At 39.3% G+C, this 19,598-nt stretch overlaps 1 protein-coding gene across 1 annotated transcript in view; it reads left to right on the top strand.

Annotated features, from left to right (window-relative positions):
* Window positions 1–19,581, top strand: part of LOC144596568 (F-box only protein 11) — an 88,761-nt gene extending 69,180 nt beyond the window's left edge. Inside the window, exons 12-23 of the mRNA XM_078405028.1 lie at window positions 4,897–5,114; window positions 5,198–5,283; window positions 5,377–5,471; window positions 6,265–6,387; window positions 6,475–6,560; window positions 9,298–9,374; window positions 9,485–9,628; window positions 13,608–13,718; window positions 15,589–15,696; window positions 16,371–16,479; window positions 16,579–16,677; window positions 18,389–19,581. Of these exons, the coding sequence (XP_078261154.1) occupies window positions 4,897–5,114; window positions 5,198–5,283; window positions 5,377–5,471; window positions 6,265–6,387; window positions 6,475–6,560; window positions 9,298–9,374; window positions 9,485–9,628; window positions 13,608–13,718; window positions 15,589–15,696; window positions 16,371–16,479; window positions 16,579–16,677; window positions 18,389–18,518 (1,386 nt within the window). The 3' untranslated portion in view covers window positions 18,519–19,581. The remainder of the gene's footprint in view (window positions 1–4,896; window positions 5,115–5,197; window positions 5,284–5,376; window positions 5,472–6,264; window positions 6,388–6,474; window positions 6,561–9,297; window positions 9,375–9,484; window positions 9,629–13,607; window positions 13,719–15,588; window positions 15,697–16,370; window positions 16,480–16,578; window positions 16,678–18,388) is intronic.
* Window positions 19,582–19,598: the final 17 nt, after the last annotated feature.

Here is a 19,598-nt window from a genome sequence, read left to right as displayed (position 1 = left end):
TCTCTGGAGAGAAGGAAAGGGTGACGTTTCGAGTCGAGACCCATCTTCAGACTATCAAAAGCTAGATGTTGGTCTCGGAGAAATTAACTCATGATTCCATCAGTTTGCAACTTCCTTTAAACCTAACAAAGTTCTTCCATATATAACCACTGGAAGAGTTTGCACATCAATTCCTTCAGAATCCCTTGACTTAATTGCACATTTCTGTTTAACCAGTGGTATTGATATTGCCACACTTTGCAAAATCTGTTTTTGTGTTCATTGGAACTATCTATACTTGTGGCTTATAAAAAATGTTTTTGATGCATTCAAATTTTACTCAAGAAGTGCTTTTGAGCAAGATGGACAGGACATTATTCTTCAGTCATTTCTGGAGTAATGAAGTAACTGACACCTAAAAAGTATCTTTTATATCTCTTCAAGATCTCGAAATGTGTTTCATAAAATGTCCTGTCGTACATCGTTTACCATAATCAACATCTGTCCATAGAATTATCACAGTTTTTATGAGCAAATTTTTAAGCTGCTGAGGTATTCTTGAGAATACCTCAAAAATTGCCTTCCAATTATAGTTTTTTATCCATTGCAATGGTTTTATATATAATTATAGTCACCTAAGTGTTCTTGTTCAATTTCATTTATTTAAGATTATAATTCTATTTAGGTCTTTTAATATTGAACACACACACGTTCACCTTTAATGAAATTACAGCTCTTAAAATACAGCTCATAAATTACAGCTCTTAAATGTAGCATGTTCCTGAATCAGCCTTCAAACTGAGATGTATGATTGTGTTAACCATAGTTATATGCTTAAATGTTGAATGGATGAAAGGTTGTAGCATGGAGATAATTTTACCTGACCTTTACTTTTGAGATGAACATTTGCAAAATTTATATAAAATTGCATTTGTTGAAGTATGCAGATGCACCTGGCGTGAAAGAAAAACATTTCAGTCCTAGCAAACTGATTTTTTTCCTCATCTCTCAATTTTCTAGCTTTGCTCACCTTTAATCAGATGACATTATTAGTCAGGTTTTGCACTGAGGAGCTGACATAATACACTGGCTCTTCAATTTTGTGTTAAGTGATTGTCTTGGATTGTTTTAATGATATGAGGCAAAAGGACAAAATGTAATTAAATCCTTATGTAGGTATCTCACCCACATCTGTTGTTTATGTTTGGTTTGTCATATCCTTGTGTCCAGGTAACGGAAAGAATATAGAAAGGTGCATCTTTTTCCTCAATGTGCGCTGTTTGCCTGCCGTGTCATAACTTCATCTTTTAAAATTTGCCACAACTCTTACGTTTTGGTTGCCTTCTGTTTTCATGGACTTTGATTCTTGTGGTTCTAAACCTCACAGTCCAATATTTTTCTTTGCTTTTAAATGGATCGAGAAAAGAGGGTTTATGATAAAATGGCAATCATGAAGTACATTTCACAGTGGTTTTGAACTGTTCATCAAAAATATCAGTGGTTTCTGCAGAGACTAATCATAAGATGGTCTGGTTATTTTGGAAAAGTTCATCTTTTCCAAGGCATCATTAAATTACATAGTGTAGTGGGTGCGGTCACCGCGGTAATCAGGCCAGACGCCAGGTGAGTAGTTAATATACTTTATTACCTAAGGCACCAAACACCGCACTCAAGAACTCGTGAGTCGACACACCCAAAACCTTTTATAGTCCCAGACCACCTGACCCAAGGGAACTGACCCAGGAAGTGACCTAATCCCTCCCATCCACTGAGTGCCGAGTGGAATGACCAAGGGAGAGGCCTAGCCCCCGGGCGCCGCCACAGGACCCACCCCCCCCAAGAACCGAAGGCACGAAACGGACAGGGGGACGGATGAAACGGCCAGCCCGCGTGCGCGCCACGGCGGGCGCAGGAACCGGAACCACCCCGCCAGGGGAAGGCACCCGCGGGAACTCCAGGGGTAAGGGCCGGGACGCGGGACGACCCCGAGGGCGAGGCTGCGCCAGTAGAACCGGCTGGCTAACGTCCACGTGCGCCGGCTTCAGCCGCGAAAGAGAGACCGTCTCAGGACGACCACCCATGTCCAACACGAAGGTGGCAGAGCCCCGCTCAAGCACTTTGAACGGTCCCTCATAAGGCCGCTGAAGGGGTGTCCGGTGGGCATCCCGACGCAGGAAAACAAAAGGACAGTCCTGCAGGGCGGAAGGGACATGTGACCGCACCGAACCGTGGCGAGACGTCGGCACTGGCGCCAGCGAGCCCACCGTCTCCCGAAGGCGTTGCAGGGCGGCCGAGGGCTGTTCTGCCTGACCCTGGGCGGAGGGAACGAACTCCCCGGGCACCGTCAGCGGAGCCCCGTACACCAATTCCGCCGAGGAGGTGGCCAAGTCCTCCTTGGGGGTGGTGCAGACACCCAGTAAAACCCACGGCAACGCGTCAACCCAGTCCGGGCCAACGAGCCGGGCCTTCAGAGCGGCCTTGAGCTGGCGGTGGAAACGCTCCACCAGGCCGTTCGCCTGCCGATGGTACGCTGTGAACGTTAGCCAGCTGGTTCTACTGGCGCAGCCTCACTCTCGGGGTCGTGGAGGAAGGGTCGGACCAGGCGCGCGGTGGCCGGGTCGAGGGCGCTGACCACTTGAAAGTACTTAGTGGCGTCGGCAGTTATGCCCCGCAGCTCCGCTCTTGCTCCCCCTCCCCCCACTCGCAACAAGTACAGGATCCCCCTCGTTCTCACCTTCCACCCCACCAGCCAGCGGATCCAACAGCATATTAGGCAGGTGGTCATAATGTTTTGGCTGATCGGTGTAAATGCCAGTTCCCAAAATGAGCGAAAAGAAACATAGCTATCAGTGTTATTGTCACTTCAGTTTATCGCTACCAAAAGCGAAACAGATTGGAAGTGTATTATGGACATCATAGTTCCGGAAGAAAAAAATAAATCTGGATAAATAAAAAGTATGAAAAAAAAAGTTTTGAAAAAAACTGTGCATGCACCCATTTAAAAAAAACTTTTTTGTACTTCTTATTTGCTCAGATTTAAACAGTCTGGTACAGCAACTGCAGTACAGATAAGAGGACTTAAAGACCGAATTAGTTTGCAACTGGACAAAATATGGATAGCCTGAGGATTTTTGTTCTGATTTGCATCTGCTAACTTTCATTTTGAATGTTCTTAACGTAGAGTCATAGAGCATGGAAACATGCTCATTGGCTAAACGCGTCCATGCCGACCAGCATTATTTACCCACATTTTGCCCATTTCCCTCAAACCTTATCCGTGCACATGTCCATGGAAAATGACTCAGTGGCAAAAGATCAAATCAAACATCCCGGAATGATTGGGAAAAGTAACTTATGAATTCACAAAATGCATTTGCAGTATGTTGTCTTGAAGTTGTACAGGATTTAGTAGGTCGTGGGATTTGGAAAGGAAATGTAAGTGTAATGCTGAAAAGGTTTGGTTTGAGATGACATAATTGAAATACAAAAATAAGTTTGGAAGATTTGCAAATGAAAGTTAGGACGTGGATAATAGTGATTAAGTATATTTAAAGTTTTCATGGGATTCTTAGATGTGGATTGAGAACTAGAAATTTTGGATCGATGCATGGCAGAATGGAGATGAGATTGCAAGTGGGAGGTTAATGTGAAATTCTAGATGAGGCTGGAATTTGTGTGAAGTGAATGTCAGGAGGCTTGTAAAGATCTGGCTGGCATGGTTCAGTAGTTCAAGTGGACGCTTTCTGTGTTATGCATAATGTGTATTAGGGGTTGCCATGGGAACCCATTCAAAATTAAGTGAATTAAATTCTGCGTGTTTATGGCAGTGTTATGAATGTAAAATTAGGCTCTTTTGGGAACAGTAGCCACGTGGGATTTTATAGTTAGCTCTGGGTGGAACAGGAGAGTCATATTGCACACTTTGAGCTGGTGTAAGTGAGAAGGAAAGACAGATATAATTAGGAGCTATGGTTCCCAGTATTCAGGTAGAAGGAGATTTGCCTCATTCATGACTTCGCATTTGTTAGTTTTATTGCAGTTACAAAAATGATAGTATTCAATAAAATTGACACTTATTGCAAACATGCAAACTTCACCATCGTAATAGACAGTGATCCTGGATGCAACCTGTAGAAGATAACGATCTCTGAAATTTGTATTGGGAAACAGAAGTTGAAGGACGGCAGTTTAATGCTTTAAGCGATACTTCATCTTGATTTTTTTAAAAAAGTGGTTTGATTATCTATCTCCTATATGTATTCTGCCATCCAGAAAAAAAGTAGAGTGGTGCGCTGTGAGATATATGTTGGTAGTTCAGTTTAGTTTATTGTCATGTGTACAGTGAAAAGTTTTTGGTAGGGAACTTAAATGGGTAATTTCTGATTCAAAAGTTGAATTTTGATTCCTTTTCCACTGGACTTAAGTGAACAAACACAAGGTGGTTCAAATCTAATGATTTAATTATTTAGCATTTAATCTAGAGTTTAGATTTTGAGGTAGATTGTAGACAACCTCCATCGTTCTGTTTGGGGTAGCACTTTGCTGCTTGCTCAGGCAAGGACTGTCTGAGGTTTGAAGCTCATATTGGTGTGGAATTTTACCACACTTTAATGAAACAAAATGTCTGAACCTGCATCTTGATCCAACAGTATCTCAGGAAACAAATTATAAAAACCCTTTGTATATTTTGATGGAAAAGTGAGAGTATGAGAGTATCTTCTCTGTTTCCTTCAACCTAAACTTAAAAAATAGACTGAGGAGAGAGAGGTATTTTGTGATTAGAATTTTGATTCTTCCAGCATCTGTAAGACACGCAGCAAAATGCTCGGATTGCTGCAATCACATTTATAGTCAATGCACTTTATATTTATACCTTCACCACAAATGATCGTAGAATATTGGTTTTATTTGTTTCAGGGTTACTTTGAAAGCTGTAACATTCATCGTAATCGAATAGCTGGTTTTGAGGTGAAAGCCTATGCAAATCCTACCGTGGTTAAATGTGAAATCCATCATGGTCAAACAGGAGGAATTTATGTTCATGAGAAAGGACGAGGACAGTTCTTAGAGAACAAAATATATGCAAACAATTTTGCTGGTGTATGGATTACATCAAACAGTGATCCAACAATTAGGTAAGTCTTTGACTATCATTATACTTAGCAAAATAAATGTTCTTCTAGACGTGTTAATGTTTATTTATCCTTTTTTTGCCTAGGGGAAATTCCATTTTTAATGGAAATCAGGGTGGAGTTTACATCTTTGGAGATGGTAGAGGCCTTATAGAGGCAAACGACATTTATGGTAAGTTGTGGAATATAAATGCCTTTAATCAAGCTTTTGCATTTTTAGTTTATAAGTATACATTGGTTAAAAATTGCACCTTTTTTATTGTAGGGAATGCATTAGCTGGAATACAGATTCGAACAAATAGTTGTCCAATTGTCCGTCAAAATAAAATTCATGATGGTCAACATGGAGGTATTTATGTGGTAAGTCTGTAATGAGGAAATTGCTGATCTAGGCATGGGAATAGTGGATTGGTAAGACTAAACTGAACCTTAAAAGAAAATTAAACTATCATGATTTTCTTTTCTTTGAGGTACCATAGCATGTGGAAGTTAAATTTGTAAATGTTTCTTAACCATCCTAAGTTAACGATTTATAACATGAAAATCTCAGTGATAGCTTTTTCTTTTTTTCTGGTTTTATGAATTTCTGTTGAATGAATTGTCAAGTAGAGTAATGAAAGTAGAACCAGGAAAATTAAAATTACAAAAATAAAATGTAACTAAAATGCGCATGTGATTGAGTTACACAGGTAATTATAATTTCCACTGTCTTAGTACACATACACTTACTACATACTCTTAATAGGCCTTTTTTCCAGAATTTTCTGTTTAAATGTCTGTAGAAATGGTACTATTATTTGATTAATTGAAAACAACGTCTTTTCCCGTAGTAACAATGTAATTTTTTTAAATGTCGGTAATTGCAATTGCTGTTCCAGGAAAACCGATTTACTATTTTTGCCACAGTACCTTAATTCTTTTAAGGGGATCAGATATATGAATCACCAAAAGAATGGTGCACAGCAAACTCAAATCTGATTAAGGGAGGTGGACTGGCGAGAACGAGATTTGTATAATTCTGTACAAGTCGACACTCTATGTTTTAAAATTTTGAGCATAAATTGGTTTCTAAATAATTGTAGTGTCTCAAATGATGAGAAATGTGTATGGGCAGTCTGCACTAATTTCCAAATTATTGACTTCTGTTGTTAAGCATGAAAAAGGGCAAGGTGTAATTGAAGAAAATGAAGTATACAGTAATACCCTGGCAGGTGTGTGGGTAACGACAGGAAGTACGCCCGTGCTACGGCGAAACAGAATACATAGTGGAAAACAGGTAGGTTTCAATTTTGTTGGACGTTTTCATGAATCTTGTGGGTCACCAATGCTACAGTATCCATGACAAGAGTGTTTGTTTTGTAAGGTGGGTGTTTACTTCTATGACAATGGCCATGGAGTGCTTGAAGATAATGATATCTACAATCATATGTACTCAGGGGTTCAAATCAGGTAAGATGCATGTTCATCTTGGTCACTGTTGTAAATTTAACATCTGATTCTGTCTTGTGCTTTCAATCATTAGTACAGATGGGAAGAAAACATTACGCACAGTAATCCGTAGTTTATCGCGTAGCTGTAAAGTGTACCCTGTTTACTTTTTAAGAGTCAAGAAGCGAACTGTGCAGTCAGATTGCCTTTTGGCTGCTAGGTCTTACTTTCTACAAATAGTTTCTTGTACAAATGGAAAAAACATCAAAGAATGTTTCATATTACACAGCTAATGATCATTTTTTTAATCTGCCAAGTTTTACTTGTATCCACAGTTTCCCTCCAAGCCTGCGATAATAGCATTCCTAGTATTTCAGTGTTTGAAACGTTTTTAAAAGTTTTTGCAATGTGACAATGCAAATGTAAATTGTAAAATGATTTGCATCAAGATTAATTTGTCACATTTACAGTGCAGTTGATTATGAACACCGCAAACCAAGGAAGATTTGCTTTCCATTTGGATGCATTGAATTAGAAAGCAGTTTGTACTTTTATATAGTAACTGCACTGTAGACTTGTGGTTTATCTGTATGGGGGCATCAGACCAGATCAAGAAATTGCAGCAGAAGAGGATTTCACATACAAATGCTCGGTAGCTGTATTATACTAAACATTGCAATGCTGTCTATTGGAAAAATATGTGAAAGCACTTGCAATACACATTGGAAGGTAAGGTGTTTGTAAATGGGTAAACTGAATGGAAATGAAATCAGTGGAAAATTCTACTTTCACTTCTTTTATTCTGAATTACTTGCAGTGAAAAATCTCCTGTAATTCTGATGTCAATAGTTTTTTAATTTCTTCAGGTTGCTGGGCTCTGAAATATGATGCATTTACTCAGATGATAGCAATCCACGTTATTTTATTGAAAGCATTGAGTCAGGTTGGAAAGGTACATAAATAGAGGAGAGAATGCTAAGAAGAATCATGAAAAGGACAAGAAATCTTCACTGGGTACCTTTGCACCTCACGCCATTTAGGTCCCTTTACAGTACAAGAATGACTGGATTTGTGGATTGTAGTTCAGTACAGTAAAACCACTGTCCTATTATATTTTCTGCTCATGCTATTTTGCTTATTGAAGTGCTCTTCCTGGAGTTCAGCTACAGAGTGCAGCTTTGTTCTGGGCAAATGCTGTAACTTTGTTGTGGTTGAGAATACCTACTGTGATCTGCCCCATGATTTAGAAGTTACATGACTCTGTGCCTAATTTACAATGAATGAACTCTGTAAATGGAAACATTTGCAAAAGATAGTGGGATGGCAGAGGAATTGGAAGAGGCTGTTTAGAAATCACGGATTAAAATGAGCAAGTAAGTGGATTGCAGATTTTGATTCAGAGAAGTGTGAGAACTCCCCATTCACCCTTGATCTGCTTCCTGGAAGTCAGATGGGGACCAGAGGACCTTCATGAGCGATTTCACTCTGGTGTTAAAGTGTATCTCTAATTTGTTAATTTGGAGATTAATTTTGTTGGCATCTGAAACCTTTTTAACAATTTTATTAATCAGAATGCCAATACCATAAAATAAAAGCTGTAGTGCATCCTCCATAATTATATTTAAGGTGCACTTCATATCATATCATATCATATATATACAGCGCGAAACAGGCCTTTTCGGCCCACCAAGTCCGCGCCGCCCAGCGATCCCCGCACATTAACACTATCCTACACCCACTAGGGACAATTTTTTACATTTACCCAGTCAATTTACCCAGTCAATTAACCTACATACCTGTACGTCTTTGGACTTATTGACAAAACCGTCTTTGCACTTATTGACAAAACCGAGTCTTAATCTTTTGATCAGATGTTGCTGCTTTCTCCTTTATCTGGAAGTACTGAGATGTATTAAATTGTGAATATCAATGCTAGATTCATTTTTACATATCTCATAAGTTGCCTGGACAGTGGCAGTGGGTATTGACTGTCATGACTGAAGAAGGGTCTTGACCCGAAACATCACCCATTCCTTCTATCCAGAGATGCTGCCTGTCCCGCTGAGTTACTCCAGCTTTTTGTGTCTATCTTGACTGTCATGAGCATCGGACCCAAGTTCAGTCAGATCAAGACCGCTGGCGTGCTTTCTACTCTCCATATAGAGCACCTTCCCATTGCTTTGGTTGTGATCTGCTAACTGAGAATGTGCTATGGACTGAACATAGTACCGTTTTGTTTGTGGTTATGTTCATTTTAATTTGTTTTGTACATTTTGAAGTGCTAATTATACAGCACGGAAAAAAACAGAATTTTACAATGTATGGTTATTATTTCTATTAATTGCATGAGTCAATATATTCTATAGTGTACTTTATCTTCCAGAGATTTTTTTCCTCATTCCGCAATATGGTAGGTCAATTCTCATAGTATACTCGCAGTGATAAAAGACTTTGTCATAAATTAACTTTTAAATAAGAAATCATAAGCTTTTTAGGTTTGAGGCAATTTTTGTTATTTAAGATTTACTTTTAATAATTTTGCCTTCTTCCTATTCTCTATAAACGATATACTAGATTTACTACATGTAGACAATTACAATGTTTTTGTATTGTGGATAGTTTTATACTTTATATAAGAACATTTCTAATATTACACTTGAATTTAGAAAATGACTACAATTATAAAGTTTACTTCTCTGAAATATTTATTTCAAGTACAGTGATATCAGTCTTAGCCTCGTTTAACTTTGATTCACAGAACTGGAAGCAACCCTAAGATTCGACGCAACAAAATCTGGGGAGGACAGAATGGAGGCATTCTTGTATACAATTCTGGTAAGAATCAAATATGGTTCCAGGTTGATTCAGTGTTTTTATGTTGTGTTTTATTTTCTACCTTTATTTCAGATCCAAATAAACATATTTCTTGATGTCAATTAATACAGGTCTTGGGTTTATAGAAGATAATGAAATATTTGACAATGCAATGGCCGGTGTTTGGATTAAAACAGACAGTAATCCCACACTCAGACGGAACAAAATCCATGATGGCCGTGACGGGGGTATCTGCATATTTAACGGAGGCAGGGGTAAGATTTCTAGCTTAAGATTTAAAGTAAATGGCACAGTTTAGCTTCCCAAAGGGCAGTCTGTCTGCTATCAAGCCTTGAGGCCCCTAGTTCTGTCTGGTGTAATCCACGGCTTGTGGTGTGTTAACTGCTGTCAGTGAGGCAAATAAAACATTTCCAACATTCCTTTTCCTTGGAGTAGAAGAGTGAAATTACTTTGGGGTTCCTGTGGGTTACCAATAAAATGAATACGTCAGATTATAACAAGAATATTTCATATTCTTACGAAAGGCTTTCATACTCTTAACAATCGAGTTTCCTGCTTGCTGTCGAGATCTCTCGAGTATGCTTGTTTTTCCTGAAGTTCAAGAACTGTGGCATACATGGAGCCTTGAACCTGCATACTATCATATTTTTGAATTATAGCTTCTCACGTTTTTGCAAGTGTTGCAAATTTGAAGTAAAACTACTTTTAGTTGCATTCTAAAAGGAATGTTATAATGTCTTGGAGCCCTTGTTGATGCAAAACGCAAGTTATAGAACCTAGAACAGTACAGCACAGGAACAGGCCCATGGGCCCACAATGTTTGTGCTGAACATGGTAATACATATCCCTCCATTCCTTGCATATCCATGCGCCTATCCAAAAGCCTCTTAAAAGCCACTATTTAGCACTCACCGCCCTCTAGATAATTAAAAACTTATCTCCCACATCTCCTTCAAACTTCAAACACTTCTCCTTGCACTTCAAAAAGAATCTGTCGCATCAACTTAAGAACTAGATAAGTAACAGTAAAAGTCTTTATTTTCTTTTTTTAATTTTATACATTTAACAACAAAACTGGATAAATTTGGGTTAGAAGTAATAGGTAGAATTATGTGGGGGGAAAAAACATTCCCACCATCTATTTTAAACTAAAATATGGACTCTCTTCGTAAATTTCTTTGTTGCCAGCTTTAGCTTCTAAATTGTCTTAAACACAACAACCAATGATTGCTCATTTGTTTGCGCTCCGGAAGTAACAAATGAAGCAAAATCACACTGCAACCAATAAATAGTCTCCTCACATTCATTAAAAAAATTGAGAGCAGCAATTTTGGTGCTGATAAATTGAACACCTTTCAATCATGTTTGAATCTAGTTACCTGGAAATTCAATTGCACAGGATGCTGTTGTGTACATGACGTAATCACTTTAGTGATGGGCAATACTGCCTTTTCCAGGTTGATTCACATAACTTGGAAAATTATTATTATTAATTTGTGTCATCACACAGCTGTTTGCCAATAGCGAGCAAATTTTAGTGCCATCGTTGGCCTCTGCTAGATCCTTTACAGTGCATGTGTCATGCAGCATGTCACAGCTCAGGAGAGGTCCATACTCTGGAGGCCCCGTCCGCACTCGCAGTCTGCCGCATCTTCAGTATATCCCCACTTCAGCATGTTCGATGAGCTCCTTCCCATGCCTGTCCATAGCGGAGCGTTCTCGTCGCGGTCCCAGTCAGATTCTACAAGTATCTGTGAATCCTGCTACCACACCACACACTGTATCTATCGCTACTTGGAAAATTGACCAGGTTCTTTCTACCACTAGCATTCAGGATGTGATTTCTGCTTTGTCACAAGGAATGACATCATTCTTGACATTATTCTCTTTACAATGCTCCTTTTGGAGCACCACAGACCTTTGATGTTGATAAAGGGAACATGCTTGTCACTGAGTGATTCTTAGTCTCATCCTTACATTTTTCCCTGCCACTCGTGCTCCCTTCCCCCCCCCCCCCCCTCCCCCCAACTCAAGGTAGGCTGGGCTATTAATTGGTGCAAGGATTTCCATAGTTACATAGTAGTGTTCCTATGTGTCTACTGCCATTCAAGCTAGCTGTGGGAAGGAACTGTTTTATTCATGGTGCACATTGCAGATACTCCTTGTAGGTGGTTGATGTTTAGGATAATGATTAAGGTGCGATCAAGTGGGGTGCTTTATCTTGAAAGGTTTTGACCTGCTTGAATGCCATAACAACCCGACTAATTCAAGAAAGTTACACCATTGGCTTGTAACCTGTACCGAAAATACCTGCATCTGCAAAGAGAGAAACTGAAATAAACACGTCATGATCATGACTTTGTTTGCATGTACTTGACATGCTGAGCATTTCCTAATTTTGGATTTGCAACATTCAACCTTTTCTACTTGTACCTGGAGTTGTCCAGCCTGAAAAGGAGTTGCATATCTCAGTTCAACACCTGGAATTTCACATTTAGCTGCAGTTGTGTTTGATGGAAGTGGCAGTCTAATGTAGAAAAGGTGGTGAGGTTATTTTCCACATGAGATTCTTGCCTGAGGCTGAGCATATTTTCTCCATTTTAAGAATATATTGCAATAAATTTACTTTTGGTCATGAAATTCTGTACATACGAGGGAATGGTTACAGGAAAAATAATTGGGGAAGGAGTTAGGACTGATGATGTGATTGCTCTGGGATGTGCTGAATGGCAGTCCTTTATGTTGTAACAAAATGTGAAAAAATAATGTACTAACTTGAGAAATCAAATCTGACTTTGCATCTTCAATGGATCATGAAATATGCAAAATAACGTAACTGTTTAAACTATTTTAGACCCAGCAAACATTTTGCCAACCACTTGCGCTCGGTCTGCCAAAGCCTGCAGGATCTCCCAGTTGTTATCCATTTTAATTCCTCTTCCCATTCCTAAACTGACCGTTCTGCCCTGGGCCTCCCTCATTGCCAGAGAGAAGCCACACACAAACTGAAAAAGCAACACCTTATATGGCTAGCCTACAACCCAATAGTATGAACATTGAATTCTCCAATTTATGGTAACCACATAACCCTCCCTCTCGCCCTTCCTTCTTCTAGCATCACAATTTACAACAATCCATTTATCTCACACCTTGTGTCTTTTTATCTGTGGCCTTTGCCCAACCATCTGCTTGTGAAAATACTCTCCTGGCCTATTACCTGCCAGGCTTTGTCCTGCCCCTCTTCTCTATCAGCTTTCTTCTCCACCCCTCCCACAGACACACAGACACACACACACACAAAGAGTCTGAATTTGTTTTCCATTGGAACCTAATCAGATGTACAGCACTTTGGTCAACGTGGGTTGTTTTTAAATGTGCTATACAAATAAAATTGACTTGACTTGACTTGACTTGACTTGAATGAGGGTCACAATCTGAAATGTCACCAATCCATATTCTCCTGAGTTGCTGCCTGACCCGCTGGGCGACTCTAGCATTCTTGTCTTTAAAACTATTCGTCCCATATCTGCTTTGAAACAGGAATTGACTTCACACATCCTTCCATTACATAGCATGAGGCAGGTAACAATATTTGGTTAATAGCATGTCATTCAAATATGAATACGATTGGTTCACAGAAATTTTAGTTGGAACTTTGAACTGAAACAAGAAAAATCAGTGAGAAAGACCATTGAAATGATCAAGCCTGGCCCTCTGGCCAGAGGTGGGTGATGATGCTACAATCTTTCACAGACTGTGGAAACATCTGTAAAACCTTTTCTCTGTCTGCCTTGAACTCTCTTGCTATAGTGTAGTTTGAGTGCATATTTGGGGCATCTGGTGTTGGGAATGCAGATGTAGCCCGCCCATCAGAACTAAGAGAGTGCCTCACTGCTGGTGATGTTGGCCTGGAAAAGGGCATTGTCATTGATTAGCCCACCCCGTTGATGGATCTGGGGGATTCTGCAGAGACAGCAATGGCACTGTTCCTCCAATACCTCCTGAATCAAGATCTCATTAAAAGCACACCTCTGGTATCGATACATCCTCCTTAAAATCACTGGTAAACTCTTTTTCTTCCTGTGTTAGTATTTATTTTCTTGTCCATTGCAATTTAAAAATAAATATTCAAGGATTTGCATAAAGGTTTTAATTGCTAAATAGTTGTGGATTGTCATAAAGCTATGGACTTTTATGACATTATACTATATTATGCATCACTTTCATTTGTAGGACTTCTTGAAGAAAATGATATCTTCAGGAATGCTCAAGCTGGTGTCCTTATCAGCACAAACAGCCATCCTGTGTTACGGAAGAACAGGATATTTGATGGATTTGCAGCAGGTTTGTGACTTTTAATCTAATCTGGGATCAAATTATTTATCTTAATCGGTGTTATTTAATATGAAAGAATGTATTCAATTACAAAACATCAGTTGGCTTGAAGAGAGGAAGCAACATGATATGTAGTTTCTAGTACAAAGACTGAATTCTAATAAAATTGTGACTACATTTACATCGGCGAAACCAAACGCAGGCTCAGCAATCGTTTCGCTCAACACCTTCGCTCAGTCCGCCTTAACCAACCTGATCTCCCTGAGCACTTCAACTCCCCCTCCCAGTCTGACCTTTCTGTCATGGGCCTCCTCCAGTGCCATAGTGAGGCCCACCAGAAATTGGAGGAACAACACCTCATATTTCGCCTGGGCAGCTTACATCCCAGCGGTATGAACATTGACTTCTCCAACTTTAGATAGTTCCTCTCTTCCCCTTCCCAGTTCTCCCTCTATCTTCCTGTCTCCACCTATATCCTTCCTTTGTCCCGCCCCCTGATATCAGTCTGAAGAAGGGTCTCGACCCGAAACATCACCCCTTCTCTCCTGAGATGCTGCCTGACCTGCTGAGTTACTCCAGCATTTTGTGAATAAATACCTTCGATTTGTACCAGCATCTGCAGTTATTTTCTTACACTACTCTTTTTGAGCTGTCTCCCATGCTGTCCAATTGAGATTATGGGATGTAATGCCCTCTAAAGAAACTGTTAGAATGGTGTTCTGGATGAAAAATATTTGTGATTTTTAAAGCACATTTATATTGCCTTAGCAAAGAAACTCGATTAGCAGGAATAATTGCTATAGTAATTTTAATCCACTGAAATGAACACGACTTTTAATACATCCAATTTCCTTCCACTATCTTCTTTATCAATTTGTATGCTCTCTATCTTGTATTTTTGTGTATTAATGTATTGTCCAGTCCATTCTTTTCACGAGCGTTAAAGGTCTCAGAAAACCAAAATTGTGGGTCAGGTTTTACAGAACCAGATAACTATCATGCATTGTTGCTGGTTATCTTGGTGTTCCATAAAGTAGCAGCTCCAAGTAATGGTCAAACTTTGGTGAACACAGGAACTGGGATCCAGTGTTGCATGCAGCAATTTCCATTGAGCATTGGAGGTGGCATAATTGTATTTTTTCCTAGTTGAAGCTAAGTGCAGGCTGGCTGGAATACCCACTCTTTCTACTTCTGTACCCTGAGTGGTTGGGATACTGGTGACCAGGTCAATACCCTGTCCATACACATGTATTGTTCAAAGACTGTAAACACTAACAATCACCTATTTATAAAAGGGTGCTGATTTCTATTGTGCAGATTGTCCTTGACTCTTTGGGGCGGCACAGAGTGCCTCAGCGGTAGAATACTGCCTTACAGTGCAAGAGACCCAGGTTTGATCCTGACTATGGGTGCAGTCTGTAGTTTGTACATTCTCCCTGTGACCACATGGATTTTCTCCGGGTGCTGGTTATCCTCCCACATTTTGTAAAGTATAAATTGTCCCTAGTGTGTAGGATAGTGCTAGTGTATGGGGTGATCGCTAGTTGGCGCGGACTCGGTTAGCCGAAGGGCTTGATTCAATGCTGTATCTCTGAAGTCTGGCTTTTGAATGAATCTTTTCCTGTCTGTCTTCTCTCCCCATACAATCCAAGGTGCATTCATTCTAGCTGATTTGAATTATTGCCCTAGAGTATCATCACAGACCAAGTTCCAAATGCATTGATGGACTACAAATCTAAATTCCAATGTAGTTAATTGAAGCAATATTGAATCAAAGAATTTGCCTCAAATGCATTGAAAACCTAATTTACTAGAATAAGTCCAGAACCTACTTAATTTAGAGTTCCAGCTGCATTTAATCATTGGCCTTATTTTGCAGGTATTGAAATAACAAATCATGCTACAGCTACTCTAGAAAACAATCAGATATTCAACAACCGGTTTGGAGGGTTGTTTCTGGCATCTGGCGTAAATGTTTCAATGAAAGGTATAAAACTTGTTTTTCCATTATTAGTGAGTTAAATGAAAAAGATTTGTATTTACTTATAAAATGGGATATATTGGATACAAGTGTAAGGAAGTAGGTCCTTTGCAGGAGTATGTAGTTTGCTCTTTCTGACTAGGTTTTCTCATTGTGTTCCAGTTTCCTCTTACACCCCAAAGGCATATTGCTTGTTAGGTTAATTGGTCTCTTCAAATTATCCCTGATGTAGGTTAATGGTGAAAGAACAGGGGTCAGTGGGGTGTTAATATGCATGTGTAAGAGAATAGGTTAAAGGGTTGGGGCAAAGGAATGAAGGGGTATTTTTAAAATTCAGCAGAAATACAGTCAATGTTTCAGGTCCAATCCCTTGTCTTTTGTGATTCCAATATAGTTGGAGAAACTGGTGGAATTATAAACCAGGATACTCTATACATTTTGGCACATTTATATATTTTAATTTGTTTAAAAATAATGGAAGAGGGTAAAAACCCAGAAAATGAAATGAAGTGGATATTAATTTTGTAGATAATAGCGAGTTAAACAGTCGCTGTGAAATCAAATTCTGTTAAGCTAATGCTAGAACAGGTAGCAAAAACAGAAAATATATAATTCCATAAGATGAAGTGCGAGGGGTTGATTATCTGGTTATGTAACATGATGGCTCTTTGTCTTTTAAGATAATAAAATAATGAACAATCAAGATGCGATTGAGAAGGCTGTTAATAGGGGCCAATGCTTGTACAAGATATCCAGTTACACCAGCTACCCAATGCATGATTTTTACAGGTAAATTTTGTGGAATATCTGGAAATATTTTTCCATGGTTTAAGTCTCTTGTTTTGAATTTAAGTTTTAATACCAGTTGTTCTTTTGATTATCCCCCAGGTGTCATACCTGCAATACAACAGATCGAAATGCAATCTGTGTAAATTGCATTAAAAAGTGCCATCAAGGACATGATGTGGAATTCATTAGACATGATAGGTTAGTACTGTACAGCAAACCTTCACTAACTGCACGCCATGAATGTTAGAAGCTATTGTGTTTCAATTGGGCAAATAGCCTTCCAGGATATTTGTTTTGTGTAATTGTTTATTTATGGTTCCTCTGTTCTATTTGCAACAAAAATATAAGCTTGTATGCCATTACTTGCATTAATGACTTGGATGAAGGGATTAAAAGTACCATTAGCAAATTTGCAGATGATACAAAGCTGGGTGGTAGTGTGAACTGTGAGGAAGATGCTATGAGGTTGCAGGATGACTTGAACAGGTTGTGTGAGTGGGCGGATGCAGTTTAAGTGTGGATAAGTGTGAGGTTATCCACTTTGGTGGTAAGAATAGGGAGGCGGAGGCAGAGACGTACAACGAGATCTGGGTGTCCTAGTGCATCAGTCACTGAAAGGAAGCATGCAGGTACAGCAGGCAGTGAAGAAAGCCAATGGAATGTTGGCCTTCATAACAAGGGGAGTTGAGTATAGGAGCAAAGAGGTCCTTCTGCAGTTGTACAGGGCCCTAGTGAGACTGCACCTGGAGTACTGTGTGCAGTTTTGGGCTCCAAATTTGAGGAAGGATATTCTTGCTATTGAGGGCGTGCAGCGTAGGTTTACTAGGTTAATTCCCGGAATGGCCCTATGTTGAAAGACTGGAGCGACTAGGTTTGTATACACTGGAATTTAGAAGGATGAGAGGGGATCTTATCAAAACGTATAAGATTATTAAGGGGTTGGACATGTTAGAGGCAGGAAACATGTTCCCAATGTTGGGGGAGTCCAGAACCAGGGGCCACAGTTTAAGAATAAGGGGTAGGCCATTTAGAACAGAGATGAGGAAAAACTTTTTTTAGTCAGAGTTGTGAATTTGTGGAATTCTCTGCCTCAGAGGGCAGTGGAGGCCAATTCTCTGAATACATTCAAGAGAGCTAGATAGAGCTCTTAAGGATAGCAGAGTCAGGGGGTATGGGGAGAAAGCAGGAGCGGGGTACTGATTGAGAATGATCAGCCATGATCACATTGAATGGCAGTGCTGGCTCGAAGGGCCGAATGGCCTACTCCTGCACCTATTGTCTATTACTAATTGAAAGTGTTTTAAGGGATTAGTACAGGAATAACCCACAGATCTGAAATTCTGTTCCACCTCCCTTGTTTTTATTGGAAGGAAACTTCAGGCAATACCCACCTAATTCATCCTCCTTGGTAGTTTGCATGATTCCAAGCCAAATCTAATTTATCTGTGTAATATTTAACCACGACTTGTACAAATGGTTCATAATCAAGCTTGGGAATATTTGCTATTAATATAAAATCTCATCCTCAGCAATATGTATAACTTGCCCCATCAATATCTAACCAACTGCTTACAAGAGATGGGCATGAAATATTGCAGTTCAGAACTTAATGGTGTGCAGTCACATTTAATACCTAGTTAAGGTTATCATCATGGAAATATTCAGAATATTTTTTCTCTGATTTCCCTGACCTTTACATGTTATAGTATCTGCTTAACCCAACTCCCTGCAACAATAGACTAGTGAACTGCAATTTCACTTGTTTTGGTCAGTGTAAATATGATGTATATCAACAATCGGGCAAATAGTGGGGTTTTATGTGCTCTTTTTCCTTATTGCCTTTGTCATGTATTTCATTAGGGATACTGCAATGTAAAGAAAAACTTTATTTTTCCCCCTTTCCTTGCAGATTTTTCTGTGATTGTGGTGCTGGAACACTTTCAAATCCTTGCACATTAGCTGGAGAACCCACGCATGATACAGACACTTTGTATGACTCTGCACCACCAATAGAATCCAATACCTTGCAACATAATTGAGTTTGTGTATCCTGCCATTCTAATCAAACAGAACTCCATTTGTACAAAAACACTCTGGGGGAAGAAAAATATAATTTGCTCAGATCTTCAGGAAGAATGTGTCATAATTTGTTCAGCAGTCGTGCATGTGTGGATGACACTGGAGTCCAGTCGGGTGTCCTGGCAGTGAAGGAAAGGAGCAATCTGCTAACTCAGGATTAAGAGAAGGCTGGGTATAATTAGCATTACTACAGACTAAACAGTCAGCAGTGTACTGTCCATGGGACAAAAAGGCTTACACTGGTTTTTGTACCCCAAATGCCATCTTGTGCAGCTGCATTGCAATATATAGGAAAACTGTTGTTGGACACAGCATCACCGAACCACAGGACTATGCTACAACACCCATGGCCAATGGGTACTGAATGGGTTGGTATGAAATTGTGATCTACCACTTCTATGTTTTTGATTTTTTTAAAAAATATTCAACTGAGACAACTGATTTTAATGCTTTTTCTCATGTAGCTTTTTTGTAAGTTCAAGCAAAACATTGTACTTGAATGTGTCCTGTTTTGTTAGCAGAACTAGACTTGCTGTAACTATACTTGTGTCCCAGTATCTTAAGTTCTTTCTATGAAAGAGAAAAGAAACACTAATCAATTGTATTCCTGAGCTATTGATTATTACAGAACATGGATATGTTCTTTTTAAAGTTGTTTCCATGTCAAACTTATACTTTTGAGACTGATGGGGCTCAGTGGAAAAAAAAGCATCTGAAATAGTATCAGTATTTTCTTCCCTACTAAAGGAATTAAATGTTTCATTACCATGTAAATATTGTTACAAAAAGTAACTTCCAGTGCCATTTTGGCAATGCTTCTCCCTGTATTGAAGCATTTAAGTATATATGTACATATACTCAGTCTCTCTTCAATAGCTATTCATTAATGCGTATTGGTGACAGTGGGTAAAATCAACAGCTTGAAAGTGTATGCATGTACCATAACATCCTAGACTTAATATATTGTGGAGTATTCAATAACCATTATGTAGATGCTAGGTAACAATAAAAGGGTTTAATTTCCTAGGACTAGAGTCTTA

Source organism: Rhinoraja longicauda, chromosome 9 (genome assembly GCF_053455715.1).
Source record: "Rhinoraja longicauda isolate Sanriku21f chromosome 9, sRhiLon1.1, whole genome shotgun sequence".
In the NCBI taxonomy this organism is placed as follows: domain Eukaryota; kingdom Metazoa; phylum Chordata; class Chondrichthyes; order Rajiformes; family Arhynchobatidae; genus Rhinoraja; species Rhinoraja longicauda.
This window is presented reverse-complemented; position numbering and strand designations above follow the sequence as displayed.